Source organism: Ammospiza caudacuta, chromosome 18 (assembly GCF_027887145.1).
Source record: "Ammospiza caudacuta isolate bAmmCau1 chromosome 18, bAmmCau1.pri, whole genome shotgun sequence".
Lineage (NCBI taxonomy): Eukaryota > Metazoa > Chordata > Aves > Passeriformes > Passerellidae > Ammospiza > Ammospiza caudacuta.
In genome coordinates this window covers 15,298,371-15,312,975 of record NC_080610.1, presented here as the reverse complement: position 1 = coordinate 15,312,975, position 14,605 = coordinate 15,298,371, and the positions used below count along the sequence as shown (strand labels likewise).

General features: G+C 48.4%; 1 protein-coding gene across 1 annotated transcript in view; it reads right to left on the bottom strand.

Annotated features, from left to right (window-relative positions):
* PIWIL1 (piwi like RNA-mediated gene silencing 1) overlaps positions 1-14,605 on the bottom strand; it is a 52,488-nt gene that overhangs the window by 5,920 nt on the left and 31,963 nt on the right. Inside the window, 14 exon segments of the mRNA XM_058816499.1 lie at positions 167-284; positions 1,164-1,275; positions 1,626-1,823; positions 2,335-2,415; positions 3,031-3,152; positions 4,228-4,442; positions 4,790-4,915; positions 5,246-5,429; positions 6,044-6,121; positions 6,687-6,815; positions 6,817-6,944; positions 7,072-7,230; positions 9,743-9,779; positions 9,895-9,969. Coding sequence (XP_058672482.1) covers positions 167-284; positions 1,164-1,275; positions 1,626-1,823; positions 2,335-2,415; positions 3,031-3,152; positions 4,228-4,442; positions 4,790-4,915; positions 5,246-5,429; positions 6,044-6,121; positions 6,687-6,815; positions 6,817-6,944; positions 7,072-7,230; positions 9,743-9,779; positions 9,895-9,969 — 1,762 coding nt within the window.

The window sequence follows — 14,605 nt, the reverse complement described above, 5'->3', positions numbered from 1 at the left end:
GTTCCATTTAAATATCCAATCTTTTAGCTAAAAAATGTGTTCGTAAACTCACATTTATATAAACAAAACAGTTTGCTGAACTCTGCAGAAAGCTGCTGTCAGAATGCCTCTTTTAGTAGGCATTATGGTTTGACAGATGCTTTGATATGGAAAAATGCTATAGTACCTGTTAGGGAGCACAGCTCTGGAATCAGAGCCACAGTTCCTTGTATGTTCCCTCTCTTCCTCTTCATCTGACTGATCAGAACAGGCTGCATCCAATCACTAATTTCTATGTTATATTGCTGTATCAGAAATATAGACTGCATGTTAATTTATTCATAACAAACAAGTTACTCATAGCAAACATTATTATTGCTGAATAATAATGCTCACTTTAGAAAACAAGCATTGTTCCTAAAATAAACCCAAAAGCAACTAGTAACCTTTTTCAATTAGCACATCTCAGAAGCATTGGTTTTGCCAGAAAAGGCAAAGCAGGGAAGCACTGTTCTCTCAACTGATGCCATCAGACTACTGATGTGTAAGAGACAACAGACACAAAGCCTGTGCCTTGCTTGAGGCATTATCATCTGGGGTATCTAACTCAATACTGGGGTGCTCCTTCCACTTCAGCAATGGACAAAGTTCTGCCCTACAGAGCAACTGAATTTAAGAAATCCCAAGAATCAAACAAGACTGCCAAGTGAAGTTTCTGAAATTGAGCCTTCCCATACCCGTGTTTCTGCTGAAGCTGGTATGCATGAAGACCTGACAGTTACAGAGGGTGGTCCAGCTGTGACAGACACATTCAATCCAGAGGCACTCTGGCTTTCCCAACCTCAGTTCTGCACGCTGTGACAATGTATCTGTGTTCCTCCTACATTACCTGTCCCTGCCCCACCTTCCCAAAGCTTCCCTTCTGAGTTTTCCCAAGAGCTCCTTGCTCATCCGTGCTGCCCTCCTGGCTCTTCTGCCTGATCAACCACTCCCTGGGATGGACTACTGCCACCAAACCATGCTGTGCAGGTTAGTTACTGATCTCAGATTGCACAGTGGCCTTTAAACAAAATTCTGTTAAATTAAAATACTATGAATTAGAAACCCATGCATCCTAAGTAAACCTGTAACAATGACTGAAAATTCCAAGTTAAAGCATAAAATACACAGTTAAATTTTCATACCTTTTTGTAGTACTCCACAAAGCTCATCTCAGAACCATCTGATTTTCTGAAGGTACTCTTTGGATTGTTATCCCAGTCGATGTCATCAATTCTGTATGTTCTGTTATTGTACCTACATAAACATTTCATCACTTTTTGTTTTAATCTTACCTCAAATAGAAAAGAAATACACTAGGATGACAAAGTTACTGTCAGTACTCATGCAAGTTGGAAGTTTTGCTCCTTTCAGAAGTAATAACTTCAAGTTTTAAACTGTAATAGGCTCTCAATTCTACCCCAAGCTAAACTGTAATAAAATAAAAGAAAACCAGTGTGTACTTCCTGCTTTTGCAAATGCTGTCAACCTTGATCCGTTTGCTAGTTTGACAATGACAGCATTTTCTGACTTTCTGATGCTTTACTGCCTACTTCAGGACATGGAGCATAAAGAGCTCTCCAAGACAAGAGTCCAAGAAGACTTACTTTGTGAGAACAATTAAACCAATCAGCTCTTTAGCACAGGCATCTCTAAATCTCTCCTCTCCAACCTGGGAGTGAAGGCTGTGCATAGTATCCAGCACTGTCTCCCCACGGAGAACCTTATGGCTCACATCTGCACACAGCATGATGTTCTCCTCATACTGCAGGATGGAACTTGTGAAGCCCAGCCACACCATCAGCCTGGCAAAAGACAACACACAAAATCTTAGTGTGCTTTAGAGCATCTTTATTCTGACCCCTTATTCCTGCCCACCTTCACAGACACCAGAGAGCAGTGATGGCACAATGAAGCCATCATCCAAATATAAACAAGCTCTTGAAGGTTAACAAAATCAAAAATATTTTACAGGTAGCTATCTTAAGTCAGCTAAGAAATCCATTTCATGCTGTTAAGTATCTCACAAAGTGTGTAGGCATTCAGGAGACTTTTAGAACAAAAAGCCCAGCAGTTTATCCAGCTGGACACTGCCCAGTTCCTTCCATCAGCCAGGCTGCACAGGTCAGATTGAAGGCAGGGAGTGCAGCACAGCCCCATGATGGGCCCCCAGGCCAACTCAGGCCCACCAACTTGCACAGCAGGCCCAGGGCAGACAGGAGCACCAGGCACCCTGCAGGGTTCCTGCAGGGAACAAGGACAGCCCTGGTAGCAGCAACCCCTGCACCCTCTGAAAACCGAGGGGTTCTGCCTAACCTGTGGTTAGGGATGCTGACTGGATCGCTGGGGTTGTAATAATTACGTCCAATCTGCTGCAAATTCAGCATCTTCAAAAGCCTAAAAACAGAAAAATGGATGTCCTTTAGCATTATTACTATTATTATCATCATCATCACATCATGCATGGTCCAATCCCTATGCACAAACTCATTGCTCATCTGGTTATGTAAAATATGAACTTCTCATTACACTCAATTTATAAAGGTCATTGACATTTATTAACAATAATCAGGTGAGAAGTTCAGGTCCAACTCCACCCTTCACCAACCAGCTGAAAGCAGCAGTCCCAACAGGCTATGTCTCAGGTGAACCACAAGGGCCAGGTACCAAGGTTAAGAAGAAAGACTAGAGTCACAAAGGAGGAAATTTCCAGTTCAATGTCCTGCTCTGTAATTTGCTTTAAGAGGCAAACCCACACAAAAAGGAGGGTGGGGTGTTGTAACTGCCTACAACAGCATGAACTGCTTTTACACTAACATGGCCCAGAAATACATACAACTGCACTTCACAGTACTGCCAGATGTGGTTGGCCCCACAATAACGGTAGCCAGAAAGGCTTAAAAATTTACTTTTATAATACTTATTTGTTGTAGCCAGTTCCTCAGATTGGAAAAACTTACTTCAGATATTTTTAGAGTAACTTCTTATAAAGACATAACTTGTACAGCAAACCTTCTAAAAATGATGTTGTAAAACTGCAGACAAGTAGGGGAAGTGGGTGGCAACTCATTAGTGAGTGTGACTGTTATCTTCACATCTTCCCCATTTCGAGTCCTACTGAACAGCTCAGTAACCTGAAAAAGTGAAATAAGGTTAACAAAACCAGAGCAAAGGGCGCTGTCTCTGCATTTTGCTCCAGTAATATCAAACTGGACTCAGCCATTTTTATTCCAAGCAATAATTCAAGACTAACTGAAATGTAGATTCAATCTCCCACTAGGACTGTGAACTACAGCCTGCAAGACTCTGCTCATCGGGGTGAAGACAGCTCGGGGGTAGAATGGGGCTCTCCCCAGAGCAGCTGAACTCAAGATGAAGGCAAGGACATCACTTACCCATTACCATGACAGGAAAAGGGCTCAGCTTGAGGAAATGAGCTAACATTGCCAACTAATATATATTTAATTACTGATTCAGATACTGGGAAGTAAAAAGACAAAGATTAGCACACATAGTGAAAACTTCTTCCCCTGTCCCTTTTCCACATTCAGCTCCACCCCAGACTCCTCTGTGAACAGCACTGGCTACACCCAGTCCCTGCAGTGAAGCAAGGAGTGGCACAAGGCACAGAGGGCAGGGATTACCACCAGTGCATGGGTGTTTTCCCCTTGGTGCTTGTTTCTTCTAAGATTTTTCGTTGCTCTGCAATTTTCCCCTGTTTTTTAAATACACAGAGGTGCCAACAACTTTGCTGATGGGCTCAGCTTTAGCCTGTGATGGGTCCATTCTGAATCTGGCTGGCAATGACTGTGCAACACAGGGCTGACCCTGACCCCTTCCCATAGGAGCCACCCTGACCCCTCCAGCTATCAAAACCTTGCCACATACACCCAACTCATCCACCCTTCCAATTATGTGGGGTGTGAAAATACAGAAGGTATGAAAGACGTAAGTAAAAAGGAAACAAAAGGAGAAGTACTGTCTGTACTATCACTTCTGTGCAGAGGATGATTCTAGAAATTAACCATTAGTTAACCCAAAGTTAATTACCAAATAATAACCCAAAGTTTATTACCAAATTTCTCTACAGAACAAATTAGCTTATATTGATATATTCAATACACTGCTTGTGGGACATCAATTCCCTAACCTCACCCAGCGAGTGAGAAACAAGAACAAACTGCAAGTCGTGACATTGTGGTGTCACACCTTGTTCTCGAGCTTCTTTGGCAGGAACAGTATGGAGCCATCAAAGGCATGGGTCTTGCCGATGGTCTCCTCGTGCTGGAAGAGCAGGGCGGAGCGCAGGCGCCGCGCCTCCATCTCAGGGCTGTAGCCCACGTGGTACTGGTACAGCGCCCACTGCGGGCGCGACGTCAGCCGGAAGTGGTTGGTGGTCAGCTTGATCATTTTTCCTGAAAAACCTGAAATGAGAGCCCGATGGTAAGTTACAGAATGTTACCACTTCACAGCCATTCAGCAACAGGCAGACAAAGATTAGAGGTCAGTGGTGTTCTGATCTGCTATGGCCCCATGAGCTACGGCTCACTGTTCCCAGACACTCATCCGCCCTCTGGAGCTTCCTGTACAGCCTTCAGCTGCCAGGACAACGTCTGTGCTGCTCTTCAGCTACCAGCAACAACTTCTTATCTTTTTCTAATGCACTCTGAAGATTTTTTTACTTGGATCTTTAGAGGAAACTAAGAGCAGAAATAAAGGAAACTCCTCCATTTCAAACTGCTTACCTGTCTAGAATCTAATTTAAACATACCAGTTTTGGATTCTTGAACGTGCACCATGGCTTGCCGAGTGTTTACCCCAAGGTCATGGAAATCTCTGCGACGTCCACCCCTATCTCTTAAAGACATATCCTGGAGTCCTGAGGAAACCTGTAACCCTATTGTTTAAAATTCAAGAATCACAACTAATTAATAAATAACACATATACTATCGCATATTAACAAATAAAAATATATAATGCAATTAAATCTTGAAAGGCATTAAGACAAATTTAAGAGTAATCACAAAATGTTAAATTTCAGCTTTTACTATGTAGGAAACATCTTCCAAATCTCAGTAACAAAACTCATTTTGAAAAGCAAAAAAAAAAGATTAATACAGTGTAAAGGATGCCTTAGTTCTAAATACAGGCATTCTAAAGGATGCCTGTATTCTCTCCAGAACAGGTGCTCTTGTGGAGCACACTGGGTTTCCCAGCCCTTCTGACCTTCTGGCCTCCTCTCCTGCAGGGGGGTCTCACAGCCACGCAGGTGCCCGTGGCCCCCAGGATCTTCCAACTGTGCTGGAGGAACATGGAGCTGCTGGAGCTGCTGCTGGAGCTGCTGTGGGTGCTGCAGCTGCTGCTGCGGCTGCCGCCGGCCGCGCAGCGGGCCAGGCATGCCCTGCTGCATCTGCCACTGGGGGAACAAACAGCCTCTTCAGCAGAGTGCTCACTGAGGAGAGAACCCACACACTCCAGCACGAGGGATGCACATCCTAACCCTTTCAGGTACACTTATGTTATGGGCATTTAAACCCTTTTGTCCTATACTAAGTAGCAGAGTTACCATTCTATGCCTGAAACTCAAAATTACTGTAGTGTGGAAACTTTTAAAGTTATCATTCATTTAACTAATAGCTAATGCAAATCCCCTCTTTCCAAGCTCTAACTAAAATTTAAGGACTTCTCATTTTCTACAGTCCCTCTGATACCTCAAGTAACTGACTAGTTATTCTATAAAAATGTCTTTTGTAATTTTAGTGGCTAGTGAATAAGTTACATTAAAAAGTGTTGTGGCTGGAAGAACAGCAACCTTAAGCCACAAGCAATCCCACAATTCAGAGTTTCATGTTACTGGAAACTTAATAAAATGTCTTTAATAAAACAGAGCTGTATTAACTGTACACCCAGCAGAATATATGCATACACACATAAAACATAGAACACATCTGCCCGATATTAAAATCAGAAGTAGGTGAGGTATGAATCTCAAATCCTGGTGAAGAAAGAAGAAAACCAACTCACAGGTGCATCTCCTACCGCAGCAGGAGGAGGTATCTGTCTGGGAGGCCTTCCTCTGGCTCTAGCTCTTCCAGTCATCTTCTAAAACAAGCAACCTACAGCATTAGCATTCTACCTTCTCCTTCCCACCCTTATTCCAATAAATAGTATGAGCAGCACTAGAGCATCTGCCCTGCTTTAATCTCAACTGGCTCAGCAGAACACACCCATCCCTGCCGAACTGGCTGCTCGGGGATCTCCACACTGACAGAGCCATGAGGGGAGTGTGAGCAAGGCCTTCAGTCAGGTTTGCAGGGACGGGCACAGGCCGCCTCAAGGCTGAAGCTGTGAGTCAGCCAGAGCTGCGGCCTCAGCCGAGGTAACCCAGGGCCCTCGGACGTTTCCCCCAGGCTCCCCCGGAGGCTGGGCTCAGGCCGGTTCTTTCCCTTCCCCCCAGGGGCAGAGCTCCTTCTCCAGAGCACGTGCCTGGAGGCGCTGCGGCCTGCTCGGTCCCGCCCGGCCCAGCCCTGCCCATCGCCGGCACTCCCAGCCCCGGCCCCGGCCCCGGCCCCGGCCCGCCTCGCGCAGCCGGTGGGGCCAGAACCCCAGCAGGGCCGCACCAGGCCGCGGCCTTACCTCCGCCTGCCCTCGGGCCGCGCGGGGACACTGCTCCTAGCCGCCCGCAGACAGCCAGCCGCTCTCCCCGAGCCCCCGCACGATTCTGTCCCCGCTGGAGCCGCCGCCGCTGCCGCAGGCCGGGCCCGGGACAGTCCCGGGACAGCGCCGACCCGGCCGCGCCCTCAGGAACGGGCGCAGCAAGGCACGCGACAGAGGGGCGAGGCGGGAAGGCGCCCGCTGCGCCGATTGGCTGCCGAGCGCTGCCGGAGCGTGACGAAGGGAGCCGAAGGACGGCGCTTGCCCCGCCCTCACGGCACCGCCCCTTGCAGCCGTGCCCGCGGGGATCCCTCCCGGTTTGGCGGGGATCCGACCCGGGATAGCGGGGATCTAACCCGGGATAGCGGGGATCTAACCCGGGATGGCGGGGATCTAACCCGGGATAGCGAGGATCCAGCCCGGGATAGCGAGGATCCAGCCCGGGATGGCGGGGATCCGTCCCGGGATGGCGGGATCTAACCCCGCATAGCGGGGCTCCCCCGGCCCCGGGGCGCTGTCCCTGGCCGTGCCCCCGCTGCGGGCGGGCTCCGAGTGTCCTGGGCACGGTGGGCACGGTGAGCGCGGTCCCCACGAGCGGTTCCCCCCTGTCCCGCCGGGGGGAAGGTGAATTTCGGCTCCCAGGAGATGGAGCAGCGCGGTGCCGCTAGCTGTGATTGATTTCCCCTGTCCCGCCGGGGATAAGGTGAATTTCGGCTCGCCAGGAGATGGAGCAGTCCAACAAGGAATGGAACTCGGCTGTCCAGAGAAGGGCGCTCGCTCGGCGCCCTGGGAGCGGGGCTGCGCTGCCTGCGGCTCACACACTCCCCAGTTACCTGCCGTCAGCCCTGAGTTTATTTGTGTTGGTGGCATCTACATTTACCAAATTAATGTATTTTGGGAAATTTCATATCAATCAAATGCCGTACATGGAAACGTGTTGATACATTTAAAGTATTTAAAAGTGCTTTCAATTTATGCACGTAACACACGTGTTTAATGCTCTCTATCCCACAGCAATAAAATAAATATCAGTCCTTAGAAATTGTGACTTCTTAAGTGACTAACCCAACTGACATGGAACTATGAAACAATGAAACACAACCCTTACTGTAAGATCTATTAAAACACGTTTTTACTTTGACTACATTAAATGGCTTTATTAAATGATAGTTACAAATCAGCATGGGCTGTTCCTCGCTGCCACACAGGCACAGACCCTGTGTGAGTGGAGCTGAGCGTGGTGCAGGCTGTCACCAGCAGCGATGTGACACAGCCTGCTGCAGCACCACGGCTCAAACCCCGTGAGTGACCCTCCTGCCCAGAGGGACATCCAGCAGCCACACAGGGGGAAAAGCTCCTTTTGCTGAGTACTGAGGCTGACCCAATTGCCGTGCTGGGACAGAGAACCGTAACTTGTACTTTGGGCTTCACAACAGAACCAGAAAACCTTAGCGTTGGGGGGAAGCGGTCTGAAGGGGGAATTCACTCCCCAGCAAGCCTTTCCATGAGCAGCAGGATGTGTAGATGGCACCAGGGCTCACATGCACCATTTCTGTGCATGTGAGAAATGTGTGCCTTTGCTTAAAGATTAAATGGCCGTGGTGTGTTTGGAGACACTTACTTCTGGGGACAGAGAGAACATCCCCTAATAAAGAACGTTCCCTAATGAACACTCACCTTTGTGAAACACAGCTCTGACCTTGTGAGGTCATTTACAGTTTTGGAGGTTCCTGCAGTGAACAAGGCTCCTTTTCCTTGTTCTCTGCTATTCCAGGTAGAAGTGGGTGACACTGTTGACATCAATACTTAAATAACAGGAATATCTCTTTTTGTTCCATTTATATTGTCAGTCTGCCCTCAAAGCCAGTTTTCTTATGCTTACTATGACAGCACAGCAACCCGCTCAGGACGGCACAGCAAGCCACTCGGTTCTCCCAGAAGTTAAAAAGCAGAGCTTTCCAACTATGGAACTGTGGATGTTGCTGCTTAAAGACAGCTGAAGTACTTTTAGCACGTTATTTCCATTATTCACATATAAACTGGATAAACATTTAACAAACTCAATGCGTACACTTAGATAGGGCATGTTCAGTGCCTTTAAGAGCAGTGATTACTCCTTGCCATGGGCTCTTCACCCACAGTGGCAACTTTTATTGCTCTGTAGCCTGCAGAACTCTCCAGTGGGTCAGAGGTTTAGAGCTGCAGAAACACAATATGCAGATTTTTTTGGCTCAGCAGTATTTTAAGATAAACAGAATATAAAGACGTTGTCAAAGTCATTTGCGTTATGTAAATCATGAGAAAGCAGAATGTGTGTGTTGGAAAGAGTTATGTTTGTTTATTCATTTAAAATATCTGCCTTAATGGTTTTTTGATGCCAAATTCCTTACATTTCACTGCAGAACTTAATTACCTTCAGAAGGGAGTTGTTAAAATACTTAATCAGGCTGGCTACCTACAGCAACTCCTTATTAAAGTGAAAATAAACATCAACAATAAGCACTGTAATTTTTATACGTGGGCTGTCAGACAGGTAATTAGTGCTTGGTGAAAGGCAGGTTCCAGTTTGGTTCAGTCTTTCAGAGCTGCTTTTTTAAACAATTCCATCCAGTCCAGCCTGGCTGTGCAGTGGCCCTGGAGGGCTGTCACGGTCACAGGGATGTGGAAAGGCTGCAGGTCCATCGTGTCCTCAGCCCAGGCTGCTTCACACAAACACCAAGACAAACAAGGTTTGGGAAATGGCAACTGCTTGCTCTTCATTCTTGCGTTGCCAAAACCCTCCCAAGCTGGACTTCAACACGTCAGAGTGTCACATATGAATTTTTCCCCCAGCTCTTTGGCGTGGACTGTGCTTTGATGTTTGCTGTACCGTGATGCAATTGTTGTTGTCTCCTGTTGCTACAATGAGCCATTTCCCATCCATGTCATCTCCAAAGGGGAAAGGACTGCATGGAAACACAACAAAGAGCACAGAACAAAGGAAAATCAGGGATTTTTCCAGAGGCCCATTTGATGTACAAGTATAAACAGGAAAAAGATGCCTGAGGAGGTAGGAGGCAGGAACTGTACCAGCAGACAGCTGCGTGGTGAGCAGCACTTTGGGCTCCTGAATGGCAAATAAAGGAGAAACTCCAGTGCACACAGGGAGGAAAACACTTCACTGCCTTTAGTGGGATGTTGAAGTGTATTAAAATGCCTCACAAGGAAGGCTGAACTCTTACCTTCGTGTATTTCTTGCAGCACCACGACCAAGTACCAACCAGCTCTTTCTGTTCCAACCCCAGAGAAGGCACCATCTGCAGACAGAAGAATGAACCCCATTATTTGCTGTGCTGAAGCCAGAGGAATCCCTCAGAGCAGCACTCAGTAACCGGCATGCATAGCCAGGTTCTCAGGAGCCCAACGTGGTGCACCTGAATCTCATTAAGCATTTGTTAAGAAATTTTCAAATGGGAGTTTCTCAAAATTAAGCATTGGAATTCATGTTGCTGTGATTGGTATTAACCAGTTGTGAGTCTGGACCACAGTGCTTTTACATTCTTCATTAGTTTTTCCTGAAGTGAGAGAGGCACAGTTTAAAGCCTGTGTGGTGTCTGAAATACTGACATGAGCTAGCAGCCTTGCTTCTTCCCAGTGCAGGCTCTGAGGGCCATATTTCCTTTCCTGGAGTGGAGCTGGGGACAGAGGAGCCAATGTCCCTGCCCTGGCTGGGTGTGGGGACACTGGCTGTGTTTGCATCCCAAAGCAGAGCAAAAGTGACAGAAAGGAGAAAAGATTGCCGCTGGGGAGATAATACACAGCTGCATAACAAATATCATGGAAGTACTTTCTCTCAAGAAGAGAGAAAATAAAGGTTTCAACTTTGTATTTCTCTGCTATATTAAAAATTCAGATCAGGCCTAGCTGACATTTATTTTGTGTGCAAATCCTGCATGAAGTGAGCAAGAAGTGATTTGGCATAAGTTCTCAATAACAGCTGTATTAGATGGAGAGGTCACAGTACACAGACAGGGACAAGGACTCCAGAAGTTATTACTGTAATTAGATTTGTGAACCATATTCAATAAGTAATATTAACTTCTGTAAGGTGTGTATTCTGTAAGATATCCTTTATTACCTGTATTTTTAACTAGCAAGAGGAGATGGAGAGTTGGTGTATGGAGTATGTTAGAATAGAACAGTGTTTTGATTCAGATATTATACAGTAAAATGGGAGTGTTTCAGGAGAGAGGCTAACAAGAATTTTCAAGTTTAGATAGATTGATTTCAGCTCATTTAGCAACTCAGTTTGATCTAATTGTCTTTTTATTGCTGAGAACATTCCTGAATTATGCAGAGAATTTGGGTTATGTGATTTAGTGTTGGATTAAAAAATGTCACAGCTTAACTTTCTTTAAAAGAGTGTAGAACTTTGTTCACAGTCAACGAAGTTCATTATTTTTTTGTTCAAAGCCCAGCTGCAGGCCTGGAGCATTTCTCATAAATATCAGGAAGTACCCGAAGCCACAGTCAGGATTAAAGAGTTGATCTGAACCTTAGATCTCAGCTTTAAAGCTGTAATGTACAGTGAATTTGGTTTCATGGTAAAGGAAATGGTAATTGCTGAAGTATGTTTTCTTAAGTTGCAAAATCATTTTTGAAATGTTTGCATGGAAACCTCTGCCATTGCCGTGCATGAGAATGAGTGGCCTGGTGGCACTGGGGCTGGGCATGGCACAGGGCAGGCTGGTGGCACTGCCATGGCCGGATGGTGGCACTGCCAGGGCAGGCTGGTGGCACTGGGGCTGGGCATGGCACAGGGCAGGCTGGTGGCACTGCCATGACCGGATGGTGGCACTGCCAGGGCAGGCTGGTGGCACTGGGGCTGGGCATGGCACAGGGCAGGCTGGTGGCACTGCCAGGGCAGGCTGGTGGCACTGAAGCTGGGCATGGCACAGTTCAGGCTGGTGGCACTGCCAGGGCAGGCTGGTGCTCAGAGCCACACGAGCACTGCCTGAGCCAGGGAATCCATGGCACAGTTCAGGCTGGTGGCACTGCCAGGGCACAGCCAGAGCACTGCCTGAGCCAGGGAATCCTCAGCTCTGGCATTCCCAGAGCTGCTTCTGGGAGATGGCTCGGGTTCTGACAGGCACACAGCCATGACAAGGGCACGAATCAGGAGGGACAGCCGAGTTACAGAAGGCAGAGGGAGCTCCTCAGGGCAGCAGTGCAGTGTGAGCAGAAGCCCTTTGCTGCTGCTGAGGTGTGGGCTGTGGGGCTGGGGAGGGTGGGAGAGCTCAGCCCAGCCCAGCTCAGCTCAGCTCAGCCAGACACGTTCCTGCACGCCCTGTGCACCTGGTTCCTGCCCCAGCCAAACCACACACCCTCTGCTCTGCTGCCATTATTTCAGCTCAGCATTTCGCTGCACCAAGGCAATGCTCTTGCATTTAGGAGGAAGATAAAATCCCAGCACTTGGTGCTCCCTGCCCTTTTCCAGAGGAATTTGCCTTTGAGCCTGTAGTCCTTCCACCGTGGCTGAACTGACAACGTGGCTGCTGCTCTGCTCACCAGGGGATGCAGGGACAATTCAGTGCCTGAACAGACTGCTGTACTCTGAAAACGTGGGGGACTCCTGCAGCAGGTGTGAGGTGGCACTTCCCAGAGCAGCTGCTGACAGGGGCAGGCGCAGGGGCTGTCACTGCACCAGCAGAGACCCTGTGTGCTGAGGGCACAGCCCATGCCAGCTCCCTGTGTGCTCAGGGCACAGCCTGTGCCACAGACCCTGTGTGCTGAGGGCACAGCCTGTGCCAGCTCCCTGTGTGCTGAGGGCACAGCCTGTGCCACAGACCCTGTGTGCTGAGGGCACAGCCCGTGCCAGCTCCCTGTGTGCTGAGGGCACAGCCTGTGTCACAGACCCTGTGTGCTGAGGGCACAGCCTGTGCCAGCTCCTGTGAGGCCACTGGGTTCAGTTCAGGTTCCTGTGAATAATTAATTCCCTGCTGCAGTGACAACACACCAGAGTGAGCATTTAATGCCTTCCAGACCCACCCTCAGCTCTGTGCCGTTCCAGACTGAGGGATGCTCTCAGATCCTGGCAAGCAGTGTTGGCTTCCTCTGAGGGTTCATTGCTTGCAGAGACTTCACTGCAGTGTGTCCAAGACATTGCAGAGTTCCTGATTTCTCCCTCTTGTATTTGTCTGTCAACAGTTGAAGTCACATTTGTCATCTGAAGTGAGAACCAGGCTGATGCTGGAATCTCCTGCTCGTGTGCTCTCTATCCCAGAAGATGCCTCATTTCAAATGCAAAACTATTCAAAAAAAATTTCAACTTTTTGGTTATAGATTTCCTCAGGCACTCCAAGTTACTCTTCTGCACTTCTCCAGCACAAAAACTGGCTTGACAAAGCTCCTCAGGTTCTTTGCACCAGGGGCTGCTTAGGAGTCAGTGAGTCTCTCCAGGCTGGATGGATGTGGGCTGTGGGTACCTCCAGGACAATGGGGCAAGCTGTGGGAAGCCCCATAAAGAGAGAGAGCAACCAGGAATGAGTGGCAGCCAGAATAAGCTGTAGTCACAGTTAAAATATTTGCCCACTGACAAGCAAGTTTGGTATGCTCTCAAATTCAGCCCAAGCAAAAGATCCATGGGCTACATGAATTATTCCAATAGGGGCATCTGATCTCAGCTATTGCTCATCCTGGACATCTTTTGAGCATGCAGTGCCTTATTTGCATGAGTGGCTTGTGAGCTGAATGCACAGTGAGTCCAGTCAAGAAATCAGCAAGCAGGAGAGGAGAGGGGCCGTGAGCATCAGCTCTGCCTTTGAAAAATCTGCATGCCTGGGATGATCAAAAAGGATGGCCAGCTCTGTTTGAAGACAAGAGCTGCAGGGCATTCACTTGAGAGGGGGTTCAAGTGGAGTCCAAGTGGATGACAGGCGGCTCTTGGAGCCCTGAAGAAGGGCAGGAAATAATTTCTGAGAGGAGTGGCACAGCCCTGAGCCTCGTGCAGCCCCTGGTGCGGCTCTGCAGAGCTCCCTGGCAGTGCCAGCCTGGGTCCAGGACTGGGATGGGGACACAGGATGGGGACAAGATGTGAGGCTGGCCAGTCTGGGACTCCTCCTGAGCCTCACTTACTGTGCAGGGGAGCTCATTCCAGCACCCATCTTCATTCCAGCCAGACCCTAAACTGGGTGCAAAGTTTGTGATACTTGGTTGGTCCCTACTGCAGCTCTGAACTGCCGGCAGTGGGGACAAAGAGCTGCACAGCAGCCAGATCTGCAGGACCCTGTCTGGGACCATTGGAAGCTCTGTAAGCAGCTCTGGAGGGGGCTGGGGATGCGCAAATCTCTGCCCCAGCAGGGACAAGGAGAACAGGGACAGTTTTGCCATGAGTTATGTGCACACACACAGGAATGCTCAGCTCCCCGTGTGGGTCAGGGATGCCCCTGCACTCAGAGCCCTGAGCTGCACAGGATGGGGGATGCTGAACTGCTCTCTGGGACCCTGAACAAACTGCACTGACAAAAAACCCAGAGACACAGGTGAAATTCCATTTTTCCTTTCTCCTTCATCCTGTGAGGGGCCTGGCTGGGCTGTGGCTTTTGGGCCTTCCTTGGTGCTCCCTGGCAATCCAAGCTGGAGCTGTTGGTTTCCTCAGAGCTGTTTGCCAGGCTCACTTTGGCTCTGTTGCTATTGCCTGTTTCACTGCAGCCTGGACAAATGCTGATGCTGTGTCTGATTGAGGAGATGGACAGATTAGGGCACACGCAATGTCTGTTTGTCACAAAGGGCCTGCCCTGTGTTTTTGGAAGCGCACGAGGAATAAGACATGTCACATTTCAGCCAAATAAAAAAATGCAAGTAGGGCACTAGTCCAACACTTCTGGATGGTGCATTTCAAAGTTTGCACCCAGTGGGTGGGGCAGAAATAAATCAGGGGCTCCTATGGTGCAA